Below are 23897 nucleotides of genomic sequence, written 5' to 3' on the forward strand. Positions count from 1 at the left end.
CCGCTACGCCCAGCTAATTTTTGTATTTTGGTAGAGATAGGGTTTCGCCATATTGGCCAGGATGGTCTCAAACTCCTGACCTTGTGATCCGCCCACCTTGGCCTCCCAAAGTGCTGGGATTATAGGTGTGAGCCATCACACCCGGCCTCTCAATTCTTTTTTGATGGTGCCAAGACTTCTGCAGCATGGGTTGTGTGGGGGTTCTGATTGCTGGGCAATTGAGGAGCTTCTCAAGAAATTGAGGCAATATGGCCACACCACTTGCAGACCTTTTGGCCCAGGGAACCTGAGAGCTTATTTTCATCTCCTGTCCTCCTGGACATTTAACTGAGTGTTTTAGATTTTAGCTTTTAGTCTTGTGCCAGAGTAGTTTCACTTCCGGTCATTCCTTCTGGCCACTGGCCTGGATTCCCAGGCTCTGTTTTCTCCTTGTGGAGGCCCTGGCAGCACCCAATCCAAGGGCTGCACACATCTGGATTTGGCTTCCACACACATGTACTAACTATTCTCGCCCTTTTGGCCCCTGAATCCCCTTATCCTTTGCTTTTTCCACCTGAGTAGGTGTGGCCTCCTGGTCTGCGATGGATTTCATTGCTGCGTGAATTTCTCCTGCTAGTGACTTATCTCATTCAGGGCTCCATTGCAGGACTCTAAGCGGCACCGTGTAAGACACCTTAGGGACGACCTTTGGCCACCCCAGGACTTTGCTGAAAATGTCAAATCCTTAGTTTCCTGTATAGAAGGGCAGGGATGATTGGTGATGGGGTAAGAAAGGGTAGAGAGAGAGGTGTTCCTTGTCCTTAGACACCTTTCCTGGCCATGCTCGTTTGGCCTTCCCGTGTAGACATCTTGCCGGAGCAAGGTGCACCCAGCCCCACACCCTATCCAGCTTCTACAGGGCTGGGCTCACCCCAGCCCTTCAGGGAGGGTGAGCTGGCCAGGAGGAGTTTGAGGGCTGAGAACAACATCATGCTTATGGCTGTGGGAGCAAGGAGGGATAAGAGATGTTTATGGGTCAGGCACTGTGGCTTGGGCTAGGTGCGGTGGCTCATGCCTGTGATCCCAGCACTTTGGGAGGTTGAGGTGGGTGGATCACTTCAGCCCAGGTGTTTGCGACCAGCCTGGGCAACACGGCGAGACCTCATTTCTATAAGGAAATACAAAACTTAGCTGGGCATAGTGGCACGAGCCTGTAGTCCCAGCTACTTGGGAGGTTGAGATGGGAGGATCACTTGAGCCCAGGAGTTCAAGGCTGTGAGCTGTGATGGCGCCACTGCCCTCCGGCCTGGGAGACAGAGCGAGACCCTGTCTCAAAAAAAAAAAAAAAAGTGGGCTGGGTGTGGTGGCTCACATCTGTAATCCTAGCACTTTGGGAGGCCGAGGCAGGCGGATTGCCTGAGCTCAGGAGTTCGAGACCAGCCTGGGCAATGCAGCAAAACCCCATCTCTACTAAAATACAAAAAAATTAGCCGGGTTTGGCAGTGTGCACCTGTAATCCCAGCTACTTGGGAGGCTGAGGCAGGAGAATCACTTGAACTGGGGAGGTGGAGGTTGCAGTGAGCCGAGATCGCACCACTGCGCTAAGCCTGGGTGACAGAGCGAGACTCTGTCTCCGAAACAAACAAACAAACAAACAAACAAACAAACAACAGCAACAACAAAATTGTTGGCAGCCGCCCAAATCTGTGTGCACTGATTGCCAGGGTGGGCGTGTCATGGCTGACAGCAGGTGCTGGATTGCACCTAGGGGTTTGCTGCTCTCCAGCCAGCTGCTTCTACCTGATTCGTGCCCAAGAGGGGAAGCCGGTCTGTTGTTCCTGAGCATTGTGGGGCAGGAGTGTTACTCGCGGTTTGTGCTGGGGGGAGGCTGAGTTACAGACTCGAGTTTTTTTTTGTTTTTGTTTTGTTTTTTTTTGAGGCGAACTCTTGCTCTGTCGCCCAGGCTGGAGTGCAGTGGTGTGATCTCGGCTCACTGCAGCCTCTGCCTCTCGGGTTCAATCAATTCTCCTGCCCCAGCCTCCCGAGTAGCTGGCATTACAGGCATGCACCACCATACCCAGCTACTTTTTGTTTTTTAAGTAGATATGGGGTTTCACCATGTCGGCCAGGCTGGTGTCGAACTTCTCACCTCAAGTGACCCGCCCGCCTCGGCCTCCCAAAGTGCTGGGATTACAGGCATGGGCCACCGTGCCCGGCCTATGACTCAGTTTTCTCATTTCTGTTCAGGGAAAGGAGCCTCTGCTTCACATTTTGATGGGAGCATCCGAGGACCTCATCTGTGTGATGCTCCTAGTGCGATACCTTTCCTGTGCTAAGCAGCTGCTCAGTAAACCTGGGGAGAGATGGAGCACCTTGATTTCACCAGCTGAGTAGCCGGCACTTCCTGCCTGTGAGTGATTGTTTGATGTTCCAGCCTGTGGAGGAGGAGGTGGAGCCACAGGGAGGTTACCCGTGAGGCAGGTGGCACCGTGGCTTCACAGTCCATGTTCAGAGTGTGGGATGCATGGCAGTGAGTTCCACTGTGGCCTTGGCCTTGTGACCTGAACTCTTCCACTTCCCTGTCTGAGCCTCAGGGAGTCATCTGTCAGCAGGACCACTGTAATCCCTGTGTGGTGGTGAGGGCCCAGTGAGGCGAGTCAGTTGTTACCGTCAAGTAGGCTGAGGCCCCTACCTCCTGGCTAGATCTTCCTTCCTTGCCATTTCTTTGTGATTGAGACACCTTCAGCAGTTGTAAATCACTGGGAGGTGAAGGCAAGCCACAGTCCCCCCTGGATTTGCAAATATCCCTTCCCTTCCTCTGTCAGCATGACCTTAAGGTAGACGAGGATTTCTTTTTTTTTTTTTTTTCTTTTTTTTTTTATTAATTTTTTTTTTGCATACAAAAACAATAAACATTTTCTAAAAATACATACAAACAAAAAGATGCGTATCAAACATATTAGGAAGGTTGCACATGGGAAGTCGGGGAATAGAAATGGGGGGTGGGAGTTAAAATAAATGAGAGAGGGACTTTATATGGATCAGTGATAATAACTCAATCCTCTATTTGACAAAGAAGAGGGAGAAGGAAGAGGAAGAAAAAGAAAGTGGGATAAAGGATCAGAAAGGGAGGAAAATAGAAAAAATTAGAGTATGACTCCAGGGTAGACCTGTTTTGTTGTCACTGAGTTGGTTGGTTGGTTTGTCTGTTGTATTCTTCATGTTTCGCCAAGTTGGCCAGACTGGTCTCGAACTCCTAGCCCGAAGTGATCAACCCGCCTCGCCCCCCAGAGTGCCGGGACCACAGGCGTGAGCCACCACGTCCAGCCCCCACATTGCTTCTGGCCTCCGTGGTAGACCTCCCAGACGGAGCGGCCAGGCAGAGGCGCTCCTCACTTCTACACAGACACGGGGCGGCCGGGCAGAGGCGCTCCTCACTTCCCAGACGGGGCGGCCAGGCAGAGACGCTCCTCACTTCCCAGACGATGGGTGGCCGGGCAGAGGCGCTCCTCACTTCCCAGACGGGGCGGCCGGGCAGAGGCGCTCCTCACTTCCCAGACGATGGGTGGCTGGGCAGAGGCGCTCCTCACCTCCCAGACGATGGGTGGCCGGGCAGAGGCACTCCTCACTTCCCAGACGGGGCGGCCGGGCAGAGGCGCTCCTCACTTCCCAGACAATGGGTGGCCGGGCAGAGGCGCTCCTCACCTCCCAGACGATGGGTGGCCGGGCAGAGGCACTCCTCACCTCCCAGACGATGGGTGGCCGGGCAGAGGCGCTCCTCACCTCCCAGACGATGGGTGGCCGGGCAGAGGCGCTCCTCACTTCCCAGACGGGGCAGCCGGGCAGAGGCGCTCCTCACCTCCCAGACGATGGGTGGCCGGGCAGAGGCGCTCCTCACCTCCCAGACGGTGGGTGGCCGGGCAGAGGCGCTCCTCACCTCCCAGACGGTGGGTGGCCGGGCAGAGGCGCTCCTCACCTCCCAGACGGTGGGTGGCCGGGCAGAGGCGCTCCTCACCTCCCAGACGGTGGGTGGCCGGGCAGAGGCGCTCCTCACCTCCCAGACGGTGGGTGGCCGGGCAGAGGCGCTCCTCACCTCCCAGACGGTGGGTGGCCGGGCAGAGGCGCTCCTCACCTCCCAGACGGGGCGGCCGGGCAGAGGCGCTCCTCACTTCTTCCCGGACGGAGCGGCCGGGCAGAGGCGCTCCTCACTTCTTCCCGGACGGGGCGGCCGGGCAGAGGCGCTCCTCACTTCTTCCCTGACGGGGCGGCCGGGCAGAGGCGCTCCTCACTTCCTCCCGGACGGGGCGGCCGGGCAGAGGCGCTCCTCACTTCCTCCCGGACGGGGCGGCCGGGCAGAGGCGCTCCTCACTTCCTCCCGGACGGGGCGGCCGGGCAGAGGCGCTCCTCACTTCCTCCCGGACGGGGCGGCCGGGCAGAGGCGCTCCTCACTTCCTCCCGGACGGGGCGGCCGGGCAGAGGCGCTCCTCACTTCCTCCCGGACGGGGCGGCCGGGCAGAGGCGCTCCTCACTTCCTCCCGGACGGGGCGGCCGGGCAGAGGCGCTCCTCACTTCCTCCCGGACGGGGCGCCCGGGCAGAGGCGCTCCTCACTTCTTCCCGGACGGGGCAGCCGGGCAGAGGCGCTCCTCACCTCCCAGACGATGGGTGGCCGGGCAGAGGCGCTCCTCACCTCCCAGACGATGGGTGGCCGGGCAGAGGCGCTACTCACTTGCCAGACGATGGGTGGCCGGGCAGAGGCGCTCCTCACTTCCCAGACGATGGGCGGCCGGGCAGAGGCGCTCCTCACCTCCCAGACGGGGCGGCCGGGCAGAGGCGCTCCCCACTTCCCAGACGGGGTGGCCGGGCAGAGGCGCTCCTCACCTCCCAGACGATGGGTGGCCGGGCAGAGGCGCTCCTCACCTCCCAGACGATGGGTGGCCGGGCAGAGGCGCTCCTCACCTCCCAGACGATGGGTGGCCGGGCAGAGGCGCTCCTCACCTCCCAGACGATGGGTGGCCGGGCAGAGGCGCTCCTCACCTCCCAGACGATGGGTGGCCGGGCAGAGGCGCTCCTTACCTCCCAGACGATGGGTGGCCGGGCAGAGGCGCTCCTCACCTCCCAGACGGGGCGGCCGAGCAGAGGCGCTCCTCACTTCTTCCCGGATGGGGCGGCCAGGCAGAGGCGCTCCTCACTTCTTCCCGGACGGGGCGCCCGGGCAGAGGCGCTCCTCATTTCTTCCCGGATGGGGGGTAGACGAGGATTTCTTAAATAGGACCCCAGAAATGTTAAACCTCAAAGACCAAACTTGATGAATTGGCCTTCGTTAAAATTAAGAGCTTCTCTCTCTTTTTTTCTTTTTGTTTGTTGAGATGGAGGTTTACTCTTGTTGCCCAGGCTGGAGTGCAATGATGCAATCTCAGCTCACTGCAACTTCCGCCTACCGGGTTCAAGCAATTCCCCTGCCTCAGCCTCCTAAGTAGCTGGGATTACAGGCATGCGTCCACCACGCCTGGCTAATTTTTGTATTTTTAGTAGAGACGGGTTTCACCATTTTGGTCAGGCTGGTCTCGAACTCCTGACCTCATGATCTGCCTGCCTCGGCCTCCCACAGTGCTGGGGTTACAGGTATGAGCCATCACACCTGGCTGATGGTTTTTACTTTTTAAAAGTGGATACAGCCGGGCGCGTTGGCTCACGCTTGTAATCCCAGCACTTTGGAGGCCGAGGCGGGCAGATCACAAGGTCAGGAGATCGAGACCACGGTGAAACCCCGTCTCTACTAAAAATACAAAAAATTAGCCGGGCATGGTGGCGGGCACCTGTAGTCCCAGCTACTTGGAGAGGCTGAGGCAGGAGAATGGCGTGAACCCGGGAGGCAGAGCTTGCAGTGAGCCGAGATCACGCCACTGCACTCCAGCCTGGGTGACAGAGCGAGACTCTGTCTCAAAAAAAAAAAAAAAAAAGTGGATACTGGCCACATATGTGGTGGCTCACGCCTGTAATCCCAGCACTTCTGGAGGCTGAGGCAGGCGGATCAGTTCAAGACCAGCCTGGCCAACATGGCGAAACCCCGTCTTTACTAAAAATAAAAAAAAAAAAAAAATAAAAAAAAAATATATATATATACACACATATGTATATATTTTAGCCAGGTATGGTGGTATGTGCCTGTAATCCCAGCTACTCGGGAAGCTGAGGCACGATAATCACTTCAACCTAGGAGGTGGAGGTTGCAATGAGCCGAGATCACACCACTGCACTCCAGCTTGGGTGATGGAGCAAGACTCTGTCTCTAAATAAATAGATAGATAGATAGATAGATATCTCAATAGCCAGTAAGCATATGGAAAGGTGCTCAGTGCCATTAGTTGTGAGGGACATGCAAATGAAGACCATAAGAAGATGCGATCAGACATTGACGAGAACGTTAAAAGTTGTAAGGACTGACAGCAGCAAGTGTTGGGGTTGATGAAGAGCAACTGGAATGCTGTCCCTGTTTGGGAGGTGGGACCGTGTGTGTAGATGATACAACTATTTTGGAAAACTAGCAAAGCTAAGTTTATGCCTCCCTTTATAACCACCAGTTTCATTCTTGGACACCCAAGAAGAACCAATGCCTGTGTTCACCAAATGACTCTCATAGCAGCTTGATTTGTGCTGTCCAGAACCTGGTAGAGTACAGTGTCTATGAAAATGAGAATGCTCAGATAAAAAGAACGGATGACTCTCCCAGACATGATGACCCTGTGTGATTGTCTTTTTTTTTTTTTTTTTTTTTTCTTGAGACAGAGTCTTTCTCTGTTGCCCACGATCATGGCTCACTGCAGCCTTGACCTCCTGGGCTCAGGCAGTTCTCCCTACTCAGCCTCCTGAGTACCAGCTAATTAAAAAAAAAAACAAAAACTTGTAGAGACGGGTTCTTGCTATGTTGCCTAGGCTGGTCTTGAATTCCTGGACTCAAGCAATCCTTCTGCCTTGGCCTCCCAAAGTGCTGAGATTATAGGTATGACCCACTGCCCCCAACATTATATTATTTATATGTTATATAGATTATATATTATAAGTATATATTATATATGTATTATAGATGTGACCCACCACACCCGTAATTTTATTGGAAGTTCAATAACAGGTGAAAGGAAGCTACAGTGATAGTCAAAATAGTGGTTTCCCTGGGAGAGTGGTATTGACTAGGAGGGGCCCAAGAATGCCTTCTGGAACGTCAGGAGGGATGTCTGATGCAGTGTTCTTCAAGCTGTTCACCTATGATCCTGCGATCAGGGCGTGTACAAGTCAGTGAGAGTAAGCAGAATCACACGCTGCTCCCCTCAGTACTGAGCTGAGGACATGGAGTCGCTCCACGACTCTCCACTTTGTGCTGCAGGTCGGCCAGTGCTTGTTCAAGTGCAGGCACTAGCAACTTCATCGCATGCTTTGGCATTGGGCGGTACTGCTGGGGATGGCTTTGCATCACGCCCGGGCTGTTTGGATCTCCTTTACTGTCACTCTGCACGTGTCTGAGCTTTCAATGCGGAAATGAATTTGTGGATGCTGGGGGCACCCGCATTCCTGTTTCACTGCAGCCTGACTCTAGAGGCAGCATTTTCAGGAGCAGAGGCCATTCTAACAAGCCTCTGTGAAACCCCGTGCTTCTAAAAAGCAGACTTGTCATATTCGGGCACAAAATGGTTTTTTGAGGCAGCATCTTCAGTGTACTCTGTGTGTCCATTGACGAAGTTAGCGCTGCTGTGAGTTGGAGCCGTTCCCGGATGCAGTGATGGCATCGCATGATTTGATGGAAGGGAGAGGGAAGAAGTTCTAATGCTGAGTGTAAAGTACGATTAGGAGATCTGGGTGTTGTGGCATATGTCTGTAGTCCCAGCTACTCGGGAGGCTGAGGCACGAGAATCGCGTGAACCCCAGGGACGGAGGTTGCAGTGAGCAGAGATCACGTCACTGCACTCCAGCCTGGGCGACAGAATGAGACTCTGTCTCAAAAAAAAAAAATGTACAATGAGGAGAGCTATAATTTCAGTCACTTCCCAGTGTACGCTCGTTGGTTTGTCCACCTTTAGAGAGGGAAAAGATGGTTTGCCCTCAATGACCTGAATCTTTTTTTCTTTTTCCTCTGAGACAGCGTCTTGCCCTTTTGCCCAGGCTAGAGTGCAGTGGTGCAGTCACGGTTCACTGCAGCCTCAACCTCCCGGACTCGGATAACCCTCCCACCTCAGCCTCCCGAGTAGCTGGGGCTACAGGCATGTGTCACCAAGCGCGGCTAATTTTTGTGTTTTTTGTAGAGATGAGGTTTTGCCATGTTGCTCAGGCTGATGTCGAATTTCTGGGTTCAGGCCATCCCCCTGCCTTGGCCTCCCAAAGTGCTGGGATTACAGACGTGCTGGATTGCATTTTGCTGTCAGTTTCAGTTTATTTGACTTAGAATAAAGACCTTCAAGTGAGGAAGAAGCTATAGGTCCCTGAATATCACAGGATCTGTGAAGTATGTGGCAGTCCTGTTGTCCCTTTTCCTACCTCATTGCAACACTCCGTGGGCCTGAGAAGACTGTGGGGACAGAAGGCCCAGAGGGGAGCACCAAGGAGCCAGTGCCTCCACCCTGTCCTGGCCGTGCCCACGTTGCTAGGCTTCCCACCTATAGAGGTAGCTGCAAGCGCATCCTCCCTGCAGACATACCCGTGGACCAGAGGCTTCAGGCTCTAAAATCAGCATCTTAGTAACGTAAACACAAGGTTCAGACTGTTGTCACGTGGCAGAGGCGAGGGCGGCATCTCATAATCAGACAGGTCCTGTTTCTGTAGCAGAATGTGTGAATATCCACATGGAGCAGAATCAGGTCGGATTTTGCCTCCAGATGAATTTCCTCGCAGTAACACGTTTAGGTTTGTTCATGTCAGGGTCCATCTTTTCAGGAGTGGCTGGAGTGCCAGTCACTGGTTCCTCCCCTGCTGAGTTTCCTGGTCCTCTCTCCTGCTGTTAGCCATGAAAGTAGAATGAGGTCATTTTGAGCCTTTCATCTCTTGTCTAAGAATATATCCCTATGGCTGGGTGCAGTGTCTCACACCTGTAATTCCAGCACTTTGGGAAGTCCAGGCTGGAGGATCCCTTGAGCCAGGATCAACAAGAGTTTGAGACCAGCCTGGGCAATGTAGAGAGACCCCTACAAAAAAATTCTCTACAAAAAAAGTCTCTACAAAAAAATTAAGAAAAATTAGCCAGACGTGGTGATGCACTCTTATGGTCCCAGCTACTCGGGAGGTTGAGGTAGGAGGATGGCTTGAGCCCCCGAGGTCAAGGCTGCAGTGGGCTATGATGGCTCTACTGCACTCCAGCTTGGGTGATAGAGTAAGACTCCATATACAAAACAAAACAAAAACCCCTACCTTTCAAATTAAAACTTTTTCTGCTAAATTACCTAATACAGTGTAATTTTTGGCCAGGAACGGTGGCTCACACCTGTAATCCCAGCACTTCAGGAGGCCAAGGCGGGTGGATCACCTGCAGGTCAGACGTTTGAGACCAGCCTGGCCAATGTGGTGAAACCCTGTCTCTACTAGAAATAAAAAAATTGGCCAGGCACAGTGGCTCATGCCTATAATCCCAGCACTTTGGGAGGTCGAGGTGGTTAGGATTACGAGGTCAGGAGTTCAAGACCAGCCTGAATAACGTGGTGAGAGCCCGTCTCTATTAAAAATACAAAAATTAGCCGGCCATGGTGGTGCGTGCCTGTAATCCCAACTACTCAGGAGGCTGAGGCGGGAGAATTGCTTGAACCTGGGAGGCAGAGGTTGCAGTGAGCCAAGATCACGCCATTGCACTCCAGCCTGGGCAACAAGAGTGAAACTTCATCTCAAAAACATAAATAAAACAAAAAATAGAACTTTTTTTTTTTTTTTTTGAGATGGAGTCTTGCTCTGTCGCCCAGGCTGGAGTGCAGTGGCATGATCTCGGCTCACTGCAAGCTCCGCCTCCTGGGTTCACGCCATTCTCCTGGCCCAGCCTCCCCAGTAGCTGGGACTACAGGTGCCTGCCACCATGCCCGGCTAAACTTTTTTTGTATTTTTAGTAGAGACAGGGTTTCGCTGTGTTAGCCCAGGATGGTCTTGATCTCCTGACTTTGTGATCTGCCCGCCTCGGCCTCCCAAAGTGCAGGGATTACAGGCGTAAGCCACCGCGCCTGGCCAAAAAATAGAGCTTTTTAAATCAAGAGAATTAAAAATGTTCCTACACTTCTTACAGAATTTATCCTTAGAACCAGAAGTATGCCGGAGAGTTCAGGGGCAAAGAGATTCATTCCAAAAGGCAGCAGAAACAAAAGAGAGATTTGCGACATGCTTAACCAGAGAGGGGCTATCAAAAAACCCAGGATGTCAGAGCCAGGAAATGCAGTGTAGCTGTTAGAATTCGTGTTTTAAAGACTATTAAATGACAATAATTGCCATGGTTAAGATTATATGAAAGCCTAGAATGTATTGAGAAATTTTACTGAGTGTGTGCGCGTCTTCAGCCAGCAAGGGCCTTCAGCCAGCGAGGCGGAGAAGCCTCTTTACAGACACAAGTATCTTTCCTTTCCCATGTGTCCCTGGGTGGTTGGAGGACATCCCCTTATGCATATTAGCATCTAAAGGAAAAGGTGACGTTTCTAAGTGTCAGGGACCAAAAAGTGCCATTATTTGTCTAATGCTTTATCCTTTTTAAACTTGAGTTCATTTATTTTAAGGGAAACTTGGTCTTACTACTTTCAGTGGAAAACCAGCAGTATTTGCCATAAATATTTGTTTTGGCTGAATTGATGGAATTTCAGTTAGAGGCTTGTTTTTTTTTTTTTTTTTTCTGAGACGGAGCGTCACTCTGTTGCCCAGGCAGGAGTGCCGTGGTGCGATCCAGGCTCACCGCAACCTCCGCCTCCCAAGTTCAAGCGATTCTCCTGCCTCAGCCTCCTCAGTAGCTGGGACCACAGGCGTGTGCCAGCACGTCCAGCTGATTTTCGTATTTTTAGTAGAGACGGGGTTCGCCTTCTTGGCCAGACTGGTCTCGAACTCCTGACCTCAAATGATCCGCCCGCGTTGACCTCTCAAAATGCTGGGATTACAGGTGTGAGCCACTGCGCCCGGCCAGTCAGAGGCTATTTGAGCCATAGTCCTGTTCTTTCTGTTAGGAAGATAAGCAAGTGGAGAGCAGTGTGAAGGGGAGACCAGCACCTCCGTGAGACACTCTCTGCCGTGATCAGGAATATGGCAGGAGCCCCTGAAGGCCCCTGTGGGGCAGTGCTTGTCTGTGAGCGTGGTCCACCCCTTCCTGGGTAGACTGACTGATCTTGTGTGCCTGAGATGTAGGACTTCCTCTGAGAGCGATCATGGAGAAAAGGTTCAGGTGGCCGGTGGGAAAGGTGCCGGCTTCCTGTCGGATGTAGATTCTGATGTGACTGTGTGATTGTCCCTTGCTATCCCTGTCCTGCCTCGCCCTTGGTCGTGAACCCCAGACTGACCAGGACTTTCTTCCAGCAGGAGGCCACTGTCTGCAGCTCCCGTGAAGATGTCCACTCCAGACCCACCCCTGGGTGGAACTCCTCGGCCGGGTCCTTCCCCGGGCCCTGGCCCTTCCCCTGGAGCCATGCTGGGCCCTAGCCCGGGTCCCTCGCCAGGCTCTGCCCACAGCATGATGGGGCCCAGCCCGGGGCCACCCTCAGCAGGACACCCCATCCCCACCCAGGGGCCTGGAGGATACCCTCAGGACAACATGCACCAGATGCACAAGGTAGGGAGCCCTGCGCCCGCCTCGCTCCTGCGGCCCCTGCTCCCCAGGGCTGCAGGCAGCCTCTGGACCGAGGGCCTTACTTGGAGGATGGGGGAAGCCTTCTGGTTGGAGGTGGCCTGCCTTGGCTCAGCCCCCGACCCCAGGGCCCACAGCCGTGAACAGTGGGGTCAGCTTGTCGGACCCCAGCCTGTGCTGGCGCATGATCTGGGCCTGAGCAGCACATCTTGGTCCCTGCGGGCACCTGCCCCACTGTTTCCTGCTCCTTGCTTTCTGCATGTGAAATTTGGGAATATCACTCCAAAGTTTTCTTTCGGTAATGAAGAAAAACATCCAAATTCCTAAAAAGGCTTTTAGCCACGTGGTTTCCCCTGTTCTGGCTGTCAGGCTCACCTGTGCAGCTCGCAGAGCCGAGCGGCAGGTTCCCTTTTCTCCAAGGCATGCCCCTCAGCCACTCTCTTTACCACTCACCTGCGCTGAGCAGGGCCTTCAATCAGCCAGGTGGAGAAGGCTCTTTAGGTCACAAGTCTCTTTCGCGTGTCCCTGGACGTGGTTAGAGGACATATTCCCTTATATATACAACATCTGAAAGAAAAGGTCATATTAGCATCCATGAGAAAAGGTGACATTTCTAAGTGTCAGTGGCCACAGGAGGTCCCGGGTGGTAGAAGATGAGGATTGCCCGACCATAGTCTCCCAGGTGCTTGCGCTCCACTGGGCGACGTTTATTTTGTGTACTTGTCTTGAGGCCTAAGTAGGTATCAGAACCTTGCCTTGGAGCCGAGCCATGTAGTCATGCTGGGGACTGGGGAGATGCGCATCGTCGGGTGGCTGTTCTCGGTGCCTTCGAGCTTCTCTCGGGCAGTGCATAGCCGCGCCGCCACCTCCTGTTCCACATGCTGACCCTGCCTTGCCATGGTCCCTCTCGCAGCCCATGGAGTCCATGCACGAGAAGGGTATGTCAGACGACCCGCGCTACAACCAGATGAAAGGAATGGGGATGCGGTCTGGGGGCCATGCTGGGATGGGGCCCCCACCCAGCCCCATGGACCAGCACTCCCAAGGTACCGAACTGCGTTCCTTCCTGTCTTGTGTTTGTCATACTCCAGAGTCCTCAGATCATTTTCCTCCCCTGGGTTCCCACAGGATGGATTCAGGGAGTACCTAGGATGATTTAGCTGGGTGGGTGGCCTGCCACAGAGAGTTGTCTGGCATGGCGTGGCTGGTGCTCTGTTCTGGCCACCTCATCTCGGAGCAGCCCCGGAAGGGGAAACGCTGGTTGGGGGGCAGACCATGTTCAGCATGGGTGATAGAGGAGGGCAGCAGCCCCGTGCCACCCAGGAACTTACTGGAAATACAGATTCCTGGGGCCTGGGACTCTGCTTTAATGAGCCCAGCAGGTACCTTTTCTGTACGAGGACAATTGAGAAGTGATATGGTGGGTGGCTTGCCAAGGCCTTGCTGTCATCAGGGGTGGGCAAGTCAGGGGCTCCACGGGAATGGAAATGTTGGGGGTGGGCCTGGCCAGCCCGAGGATCTGGACTCTGCCTGTGGACAGGCAGGCAGAGGCCGGGAGAGAGCCGTGATTTCATGCACAGGTTCTCAGCATTAACCAGAAGCACCTTACTGTGACATGGGCCAAACCAAATCCACCATACTGGCTGCTGGGCTGAGGTGCCTCTGGCGTGTGCCCTCCAGGTGCCCCTGGTTAACTCAAGGATGCCATTTGGCCGTGCCCTGTCTCAGAGTAGGAGCTGGTGTAGGGGGAAGAGGTTGTAAAAATCACAGACAAATGCTGCCGAGTGACCAGTGGGCTGGCCTTTCTCTGCAGGTTACCCCTCGCCCCTGGGTGGCTCTGAGCATGCCTCTAGTCCAGTTCCAGCCAGTGGCCCGTCTTCGGGCCCCCAGATGTCTTCCGGGCCAGGAGGTGGCCCGCTGGATGGTGCTGACCCCCAGGCCTTGGGGCAGCAGAACCGGGGCCCAACCCCATTTAACCAGAACCAGCTGCACCAGCTCAGAGCTCAGATCATGGCCTACAAGATGCTGGCCAGGGGGCAGCCCCTCCCCGACCACCTGCAGATGGCGGTGCAGGGCAAGCGGCCAATGCCCGGGATGCAGCAGCAGATGCCAACGCTACCTCCACCCTCGGTGTCCGCAACAGGACCCGGCCCTGGCCCTGGCCCTGGCCCCGGCCCGGGTCCCGGCCCGGCAACTCCAAATTACAGCAGGCCTCATGGTAAGGCTGGCTGCCCTGGCCCTCAGTTGTCTCAGAGCGAATGGCTGGGGTGTGGGTGGCAGGGTGGACAGACTGGGCTCTGCTGCCAATCGGGGGGGTTTGGGATTGCACGGGCCCATACTGCACTTCTGGGTGCACGGGTGGTGGGGGCAGCAAAATGCTGCTTCCCCAGCTCCCCGCTTCCCCTGGGGCCACTGGTTAATAGGTGTATTTGCTGTGTACCCTGGAGCCAGGGCTGCCCACGGGGCTGGGCGCAAGCATAAACCTGGGACGCACTGTTTTCTCTCTTGTTTCTCCCTACATGTAGGTATGGGAGGGCCCAACATGCCTCCCCCAGGACCCTCAGGCGTGCCCCCTGGGATGCCAGGCCAGCCTCCTGGAGGGCCTCCCAAGCCCTGGCCTGAAGGTGAGCTCCCTCTTCCATGGTGGTGCACCTGCGTCCTGACTCCCCGTCACAAGCTTGGGTCCTTGAGATGAGCCTCGGCAGGGAGAAAGGGCCGAGGGTGGTCAGAATGAACTGCAGCCTGCACTTTTCTTGTGGTGGGCCCTGGGTCTCCCCTGTGGCCAGTCAGTTCCCAAAGGCTGTCGTTTCATCCCTCCTCTGACAGTTCGTGGCCTTCACCCAGTCCGTGAGCCCTGTATATGTAGTTGCTCAGTAAGTGCTGCAGGCTCCCATCTGTTGGGCTCATAGAGGCAGTGGGACTCATTACCCGTCCTCTTGGAGCCTGAGGTTGAGCGATGGGCATTGAGGGGCAAATTGCTCCTATTGGATTTAGTTGGCACTAGGAGAAGATGACAGGAAATGCTGCCGTAGAGCCACAGACAGAACAAAAAAGCCTCTGGGGCCTAGGGCTGGCCCCAGTGGAGGGTGTGAAGGACGAGGGTGAGGCTGAGATCTGGAGGAGGTTGGAGCCCAAGGCAGGTGTGAGGGACACCCCTGGGTGAAAGTTGGGAGATGGGCGGGGTCTGCCTGTCCCCAGTGCCTCAAGCAGCTCAGCAGCTTTCCATTTCCAGCCCAGGACGGGCCCCAGAGCTCAACATGACGCCCTGGCCCCTTGCCTCCTCCCAGGACCCATGGCGAATGCTGCTGCCCCCACAAGCACCCCTCAGAAGCTGATTCCCCCGCAGCCAACGGGCCGCCCTTCCCCTGCACCCCCTGCCGTCCCACCCGCTGCCTCGCCCGTGATGCCACCGCAGACCCAGTCCCCCGGGCAGCCGGCCCAGCCCGCGCCCATGGTGCCACTGCACCAGAAGCAGAGCCGCATCACCCCCATCCAGAAGCCGCGGGGCCTCGACCCTGTAGAGATCCTGCAGGAGCGTGAGTACAGGTGAGGGCATGGCCCAGTTGCCAAGGTCACTACCTTGTGCCCCCCATGTCCCCCTGGGGAAGCCACTCAACTTTCTCCCCCACTCTAAGAAACAGTGCCCTGTGCCCACCACTGCCACTTGGCCTACACCTCCTTCCTCACCTCCCTGCTCCCACCCTGGCTGCAGTCTGTTTCCCACCTAGCAGCTTGAGTTCTCTCTTTTTTTTTTTTTTTGAGACAGAGTTTCACTCTTGTTGCCCACGCTGGAGTGCAGTGGCGCAATCTCAGCTCACTGCAACCTCCACCTCCTGGGTTCAAGCGATTCTTCTGCCTCAGCCTCCTGAGTAGCTGGGATTACAGGCATGCATGCACCACCACGCCTGGCTAATTTTGTGTTTTTTTTTTAGTACAGACAGGGTTTCTTTTTTTTTTTTTTTTTGAGATGGAGTCTCGCTCTGTCACCCAGGCTGGAGTGCAGTGGCGCAATCTTGGCTCACTGCAAGCTCTGCCTCCTGGGTTCACGCCATTCTCCTGCCTCAGCCTTTCCGAGTAGCTGGGACTACAGGCACCCGCCACCACGCCCGGCTAATTTTTTGTATTTTTAGTAGAGACGGGGTTTCACCATGGTCTCGATCTCCTGACCTCGTGATCCGCCCGCCTCGGCCTCCCAAAGTGCTGGGATTACAAGCGTGAGCCACCGCGCCCAGCCCAGACAGGGTTTCTCCATGTTGGTCAGGCTGGTCTCGAGCTCCTGACCTCAGGTGCTTCCAAAGTGCTGGGATTACAGGCATGAGCCACCACATCCGGCCTGAATTCTCTTTTTATGATTGATTGACATCATATCTACTCCCTGGATTAAAACCTGCCTGTAGCTTCAATTATCTGCCCAATAAGCTTTCCCTTATGTCCACTCCTGCCCAGCATCCTTCCTCATCCATCCCACTCTCTCTGTTCCTCTTTTCATTTATGTAACAAGTTAGGCTTGTTTCTGCCCCAGGACCTTTGCACAGGCTGTGCATGGCTCCTTCTACTCATTCAGGCCTGATTGCTGGGGTTCCCTCCTCATAGAGGCCCTTCCTGTCACTTCCAGCCACTCTCTGGAATTACAGCGGATATTTTATTTTTTTAAAATCTCCTTTATGGCCTGTTTTTTCTAATGAGACTGAGAGTTCCTTGCCTCATTGGTCTTGTTTAGTGCTAAGGCCCTGCACTTAAAATGGTCCCTGGCATACAGTTGGTGCTCAATGAGTATGTGCAGAAAGACTGATTAAGAGGATTAGCCCACATAACCTTCCCATGTAACCTTCAGACCAAGTCTCTAGGGTCACTCCGAGTGGTCGCCTCAGTTTTGAGATGAGAATGCTGAGGTGCGCAGTTGAAATAGATTCCCACCGCCCTGCGCCTCATCCATGCCAGGGCTGCATGAAAATCCTGGCCCGCCTGATGCCAGAACCTGGCTCACAACACTGAAAAGGCATGACCTGGGCGTGCCTATCAGGAATCTTGTTTGCTGTCCCCTGAGGCCCGGTCCTGAGGAGTGCCCCGGGCTGTCTCCCTCTCTGCCCTGCCTTGCGGCCAGCATCCTCTTCTGAGGCATCTCTTGCCTCATGACCAGCGCCTGCCTCCCTCGAGGGATGGGTCCCCTGCAGCTCCAGCTGTCACTGGGTGCCCTGGCAAGCCTCTCACCACCTTTGCTCCTTCTCGTCTCTGCTCCCAGGCTGCAGGCTCGCATCGCACACCGAATTCAGGAACTTGAAAACCTTCCCGGGTCCCTGGCCGGGGATTTGCGAACCAAAGCGACTATTGAGCTCAAGGCCCTCAGGCTGCTGAACTTCCAGAGGCAGGTGGGTGCTGGCACGGCCGCAGCTTTCCGAAAAGGGCCTTTGTCACCAACACTGCTGCTAAGGCTCCAAGTACGGCTTGCCGGGCTAGTATTACACCTGCCTGGGCTGTGAAAAGCAGCCGTGGCCACCCATGGGCACTCACTCACTGCAGAGCCTTCCTCTCGCGACCTGCGCAGTGCTGGGGACGTGGACCTCACTACCCTAAAGCACTTGCCTCCTTGAAGCAGACTTGCATGGGCTTCTTTCTTCCTTTCTCTTTCTCCTTTTTTTTGGAAACAGTTTTTACTCTATCACCCAGGCTGGAGTGCAGTGGCACAATCTCTGCTCACTGCAACCTCTGCCTCCCAGGATCAAGCAATTCTACTGCCTCAGCCTCCCAAGTAGCTGGGATTACAAGCGTGTGCCACCATGCCTAATTTTTATATTTTTAGTAGAGACAGGGTTTCACCATATTGGTCAGGCTGGTCTCAAACTCTTGACCTCAAATGATCTGCCTGCCTTGGCCTCCCAAAGTGCTGGGATTACAGGCATGAGCCACCACGTGCCGTCCTGCATGGGTCTGTTTCTGAGGGTGCTGTACTTAGACCCCGGAGTGCAGTGGAGAGATCACAGCTCACTGCAAACTTGACTTCCCAGGCTCATGTCATCCTCCCGCTTCAGCTTCCTGAGTAGCTGGGACTATAGGCATGCACCATTACACCTGGCTATATATTTTTTTTTGAAACAGGGTCTCACTTTGTCGCCCAGGCTGGAGTGCAGTGGTGCTATCTCACCCCACCGTAGCCTCTGCCTCTGTGGTTCAAGTGATTTTCCTGTCTCAGCCACCGAGTAGCTGGGATTACAGGTGTGCACCACCATGCCAGGCTGATTTTTTTTTTTTTTTTTTTTTTTTTTTTTTGAGACAGAGTGTCACTCTGTCACCCAGGCTGAAGTGCAGTGGCGTGATCTTGGCTCACTGCAACCTCTGCCTTCCAGGTTCAAGTGATTCTCCCACCTCAGCCTCCTGAGTAGCTGGGATTAACAGGCACGTGCCACCACGGCTGGCTAATTTTTGTATTTTTAGTAGAGACAGTGTTTCACCATGTTGGCCAGGCTGATCTCAAACTCCTGACCTCAGGTGATCCTCCTGCCTCGGCCTCCCAAAGTGCTTGGATTACAGGTGTGAGCCACTGCGCTGGCCTGGTTTTTGTATTTTTAATAGACACAGGGTTTCGCCATGTTGCCCAGGCTGGTCTCGAACTCCTGAGCTCAAGCCATTCACCTGCCTTGGCCTCCCAAAGTGCTGGGATTACAGGCATGAGCCACTGCTCCTGGCCTCCTAGTTAATTTTTCTTTTAGTTTTTGTAGAAGTGAGGTCTCTCCATGTTGCCCAGGTTGGTCTCAAACTCCTGGGCTTGAGCAATCCTCCCACCTTGGCCTCTCAAAGTGTTGGGATTACTGGTGTTAAGCCACCACACCCAGCCAAGGATGCTATACTTCTGAATGACTCCTATGAAAATGTATGTGTGGTAGAGGGGAGGCAAGCTGGAGGCCCGAGAGGACGCCCTGGCTAAGTGTCCAGAAGTGATCACCTTCTATCCTGTGCTCGCCCTGCCCAGGGGCACCTACTAGATGTCCCCTGCACACATGGACTGGGTGTGAAGGCACTTACAATGCTCCTTTAGCAGTGTAGCATGTGACGTCACCATGTGTGTTCGTCATTGTGGATGCCACAGAGCCGTGCAGCGTGCGGGCTTGTCCTCTTCCCTCCTACAGCTGCGCCAGGAGGTGGTGGTGTGCATGCGGAGGGACACAGCGCTGGAGACAGCCCTCAATGCTAAGGCCTACAAGCGCAGCAAGCGCCAGTCCCTGCGTGAGGCCCGCATCACCGAGAAGCTGGAGAAGCAGCAGAAGATCGAGCAGGAGCGCAAGCGCCGGCAGAAGCACCAGGTACGCCCCGGCGCCCCCGAGGCCCTGCAGCCCGCCCACCTGGCTGCCTGGCTTGTCCCAGTGGTTGCCACAGGGCTATGTTTGCTTTGTTCCTAAACATGCTGCTTGTGTCTCTCTTTTGCTCATCGTAACAGTATTCTAGGCACTGAGAGCATATTGGTGTAAAAACCCAATGGTAGGGAGAAGATAGTGATCAAATCCATGCATAGCACGTCGGGAAGGTGATAGGGCACAAGAAAAAATCAAGCCAGGATAGAGAGGAAGGAACGGGCTGTTGTAGACCTGATGTTGGGGGAGTTCTTTCTTTTGGAGGTGACATCTGGGCAGACCCCCAAGGGAGGGAGCCACACAGATCTGTGGGAAAGAGCTTTCTGGGAAAAGGAGAAGGTGCAAAGGCGCTGGGGCTGGAATGTGCCTGTGTTTTCTATGGAAAGCAAGGACCTGCATGTGGCCAGAGTAGAGTGAGTGGCAGTGAGAGCTGGAGGAGGGGAGGGCAGGGAGGTGACGGGCAGGTGGTGCAGGGCCTTGTGAGCTGCATGGAGGATTTGGGCTTTTGCTCTGAGTGAAGTGGGAGCCATAGAGGGTTCTGGGCAGCGCAGGGACTGATCTGACTCAGGGTTTCCCAAGATGAATCAGTAAGACAGAAATCTTCAAATCTAAAATCAAGTAAGGATTTGGGGATGATTGTGCTGATTTGGTCATTTATAGATTTTCTAGAGGTTTTCTATAATTTGTTTTTTTGTTTGTTTTTTTGAGACAGTCTCACTGTGTCGCCCAGGCTGGAGTGCAGTGGTGCAGTCTCGGCTCACTGCAAGCTCCGCCTCCCGGGTTCACGCCATTCTCCTGCCTCAGCCTCTCCGAGTAGCTGGGACTACACTACGCCTGGCTAATTTTTTTTGTATTTTTAGTAGAGACGGGGTTTCACCATGGTCTCGATCTCCTGACCTTGTGATCCGCCTGCCTCGGCCTCCCAAAGTGCTGGGATTACAAGTGTGAGCCACCGCGTCCGGCCGAGATTTTCTATAATTAATATCTTATTGGTGTAGTGTAAAATAATGTAGACAGTCAACACAGCAATCTCTGTTAACATTTTTTTTTTTTTTTTTTTGAGACGGAGTCTCGCTCTGTTGCCCAGGCTGGAGTGCAGTGGTGCAATCTTGGCTCACTGCAACCTCCATCTCCTGGGTTCAAGCAATTCTCCTGCTGCCAAGTAGCTGGGATTACGGGTACCTGCCACCATGCCTGGCTAACATTTTTTTTTGTATTTTTAGTAGAGACGGGGTTTCACCATGTTGATCAGGCTGGTTTCTAATTCCTAACCTCAAGTGATCTGTCCGCCTTGGCCTCTCAAAGTGCTAAGATTGCAGGCATAATCCACCGTGCCTGGCCAACATTTTTTTTTTTTTTTTTTTGAGACAGAGTTTTGCTCTTGTCACCCGACCTGGAGTGCAATGGCGCGATCTTGGCTCACCGCAACCTCTGCCTCCCGGGTTCAAGGGATTCTCTTGCCTTAGCCTCCCGAGTAGTTGGGATTACAGGTGTGCGCCACCACACCTGGCTGATTTTTGTTTTTTTTTGTTTTTTTGAGACAGAGTTTCATTCTTGTTGCCAAGTCTGGAGTGCAGTGGTGTGATTTCGGCTCTGCCTCCCGGGTTCAAGCGATTTTCCTGTCTCAGTCTCCCAAGTAGCTGGGACTACAGGCACCTGCCACCGCGCCTGGCTAATTTTTTATATTTTTAGTAGAGACAAGGTTTCACTATGTTGGCCAGGCTGTTGGTCTCAAACTGTTGACCTCGTGATCCACCCGCCTCGGCTTCCCAAAGTGCTGGGATTACAGACATGAGCCACTGCTCCTGGCCGCCAACATTTTTTTATATATTATTTCAGCCTTTTTTCTTGTATATTAATACAATGTTAAATAGCCCTTTTTAAATTTTTTCTAAAACTTTGCTTTGTGTTTTTTTTTTTTTTTTTTTTGAGGCGGAGTCTCGCTCTGCCGCCCAGGCTGGAGTGCAGTGGCGCGATCTCGGCTCACTGCAAGCTCCGCCTCCCGGGTTCACGCCATTCTCCTGCCTCAGCCTCTCCGAGTAGCTGGGACTACAGGCGCCCGCCACCACGCCCGGCTGATTTTTTTTATATTTTTAGTAGAGACAGGGTTTCACCGTGGTCTCGATCTCCTGACTTCGTGATCCGCCCGCCTCGGCCTCCCAAAGTGCTGGGATTACAAGCGTGAGCCACCGCGCCCGGCCTTTTTTTTTTTTTTTTTTGAGTCAGAGTCTCACTCTGTCACCCAGGCTGGAGTGCAGTGGCACGATCTCCACTCACTGCAGCCTCCGTCTCCTGGGTTCAAGTGATTCTCCTGCCTCAGCCACCTGAGCAGCTGGAATTACAGGCATGCGCCACCACACCTGGCTAATTTCTGTATTTTTAGTAGAGATGGGGATTCACCCTGTTGGCCAGGCTGGTCTTGAACTCCTGACCTCAAGTGGTCCACCTGCCTCGGCCTCCCAAAGTGCTGGGATTATAGTCGTGAGCCGCTGCCCCTGGCCACATCGCTTTGTTTTTAAGTATCACGGAAACATGACTTTTGATGTCTGCACTGTATTCCATTTCAGTGTGTCCAGGATCTAATCATTTATGTCACCTTTTTCTTGTTTGAGGACATGCAGCATGTTTCAGCTTTCGAAAATTAAAAATCATGCTAGGACGGGAATTCTTGGCTTGAACGTTTTGAGGCTGGTCTCTGCTATTTCCTTGAAATAAATTTGTAATGATGGAATAAGTTGGGTGGAGGGTTGGAAGCATTTTTGAGACATTTCACATCCGTGCCACGCTGCCCTGCAAGTCGAATGCGCTGTGTGCCCACCTGCTGTGTTCAAGGGCCTTTCCCATTCACAGTTGCCAGTGCTTAGTTTTTTTTTTTTTTTTTTTTTTTTGAGACAGAGTCTCACTCTGCCGCCCAGGCTGGAGTGCAGTGGCATGATCTCGGTTCACTGCAAGCTCTGCCTCCTGGGTTCACGCCATTCTCCTGCCTCAGCCTCCCGGGTAGCTGGGACTACAGGCGCCCGCCACCACGCCCAGCTAATTTTTTTTTTTTTTTTTTTGAGATGGAGTCTCGCTCTGTCGCCCAGGCTAGAGTGCAGTGGCGTGATCTTGGCTCACTGCAAGCTCCGCCTCCCAGGTTCACGCCATTCTCCTGCCTCAGCCTCTCCAAGTAGCTGAGACTACAGGCGCCCCCCACTGTGCCTGGCTAATTTTGTGTGTGTTTTTTTTAATTTTTTTTTTAATTTTTATTTTTTAGTAGAGACGGGGTTTCACCATGGTCTCGATCTCCTGACCTCGTGATCCACCTGCCTCGGCCTCCCAAAGTGCTGGGATTACAGGTGTGAGCCACTGCGCCCAGCCCTAATTTTTTTTTTTTATTTTTAGTAGAGACGGGGTTTCACCGTGTTAGCCAGGATGGTCTTAATCTCCTGACCTCGTGATCCACCCTCCTCGGCCTCCCAAAGTGCTGGGATTACAGGCCAATATTCTATGTTTTAAACAAGCCTTGCGGGGAGGTGTGTCCGCCATGCTGCCGGGGGGTCAGCCTTCTCTTTTGTGCGTTCCTGCAGGAATACCTCAATAGCATTCTCCAGCATGCCAAGGATTTCAAGGAATATCACAGATCGGTCACAGGCAAAATCCAGAAGCTGACCAAGGCAGTGGCCACGTACCACGCCAACACGGAGCGGGAGCAGAAGAAAGAGAACGAGCGGATCGAGAAGGAGCGCATGCGGAGGCTCATGGTATGGTCCTGCCTTCTTGACGTGCGCTCTTCTACACGTGTAGCTGGTACTGCGGGCTCCAGTGGTCGCTCCCCAGGGTTACGCCAAGGCATTTCACAGCTTGGAGTTAGAGGTGGGACGGAGGGAAAAGAGCAGGCGCGGGCTTAGGAGTCAGTCCTGGGCTCGGATATTTGCTGATCCCTCTGATCATCAGAGTGACTGTGTGACCTCAGGCCACTTAGCCGGTTCCTCTGCCTTCTCTGGAAAATGGAGGTGGTGCCCCCTCCCCTCGTTCTGTGAGTGCCGGGTGGTATGATCCAGACCCCTCACCCCTAGCATAAACATCTCTGACCATTTATTTGTGGCTGAGTCGCTGGTTGGACAGATAATTGGCAGCGTGTTCTGGGCCAGGTGCTGCTCTGTGTACAGGGACACAGAAGGGAGCAAGACATGGCCCCTGCTCTTGTGGGGGCTCCTGGTTGTGCTTGAGGGGCAGATACGTGAATGAAGCAAACAGAGTAGTGGATGGTGACTGCTGCAGTGAGGAGGGTGAAGTGGAGCGGAAGGGGAGGGACAGGGTAGTAAGTAAAAGCCTCGGAACAGAGGCCCAAAGGGTGGCCCTGATGCACAAATGCAGAGACCCGGGGGAGGAGCTCCAGGCAGCGCAGACAAAGGTTGAGGTGGCAGGCAGCCATGTGCCAGGGACAGCCGGTAGCCCTGGGCTCCCAGAACTGCATCGTGTGGGGCAGGAGCTGAGGTCAGAGCTCACAGGGGCAGGTGGGACGTGGGACCTTACAGAGCATTGGGAGGACTCTGGGTTGAGTTCTGGTCATGAAGGGGAGCCTCACCCGGGAGGGTTTTGGCTGTGGGGTGATGTGATCTGATGTATTCTTAGAAAGGTGGGTGGCTGCTGTAGGAGTTGGTGGGAGGGATGCACCTTGGACTTGGTGGAGAGAAGGCTTTGGGTTTGGGGTGTATTTCGTGGGCAGAGTGGGTAGGACTGGCTCATGGCCTCTGTAAATGGCTCCTGGCGGGACCATCTGCCTAGCAGGTCCCCTTGGAACCTAGCC

General features: G+C 54.1%; 1 protein-coding gene across 21 annotated transcripts in view; it reads left to right on the forward strand.

Annotated features, from left to right (window-relative positions):
• SMARCA4 (SWI/SNF related, matrix associated, actin dependent regulator of chromatin, subfamily a, member 4) overlaps positions 1 to 23897 on the forward strand; it is a 106060-nt gene that overhangs the window by 15960 nt on the left and 66203 nt on the right. For 13 of the 21 annotated variants that reach the window (XM_055238469.2, XM_055238477.2, XM_055238478.2 and 10 more), the window contains exons 2-9: positions 11498 to 11747; positions 12676 to 12808; positions 13576 to 13980; positions 14288 to 14386; positions 15050 to 15308; positions 17005 to 17131; positions 18887 to 19060; positions 22675 to 22848. In XM_055238469.2, the coding sequence (XP_055094444.1) occupies positions 11526 to 11747; positions 12676 to 12808; positions 13576 to 13980; positions 14288 to 14386; positions 15050 to 15308; positions 17005 to 17131; positions 18887 to 19060; positions 22675 to 22848 (1593 nt within the window). In that variant the 5' untranslated portion in view covers positions 11498 to 11525. Of the gene's footprint in view, positions 1 to 2226; positions 2390 to 11494; positions 11748 to 12675; positions 12809 to 13575; positions 13981 to 14287; positions 14387 to 15049; positions 15309 to 17004; positions 17132 to 18886; positions 19061 to 22674; positions 22849 to 23897 lie in introns of all 21 variants that reach the window. The other 8 variants (XM_055238472.2, XM_055238479.2, XM_055238482.2 and 5 more) reach the window with 3 other exon arrangements.

Source organism: Symphalangus syndactylus, chromosome 13 (genome assembly GCF_028878055.3).
Source record: "Symphalangus syndactylus isolate Jambi chromosome 13, NHGRI_mSymSyn1-v2.1_pri, whole genome shotgun sequence".
NCBI classification, from domain to species: Eukaryota; Metazoa; Chordata; class Mammalia; order Primates; family Hylobatidae; genus Symphalangus; species Symphalangus syndactylus.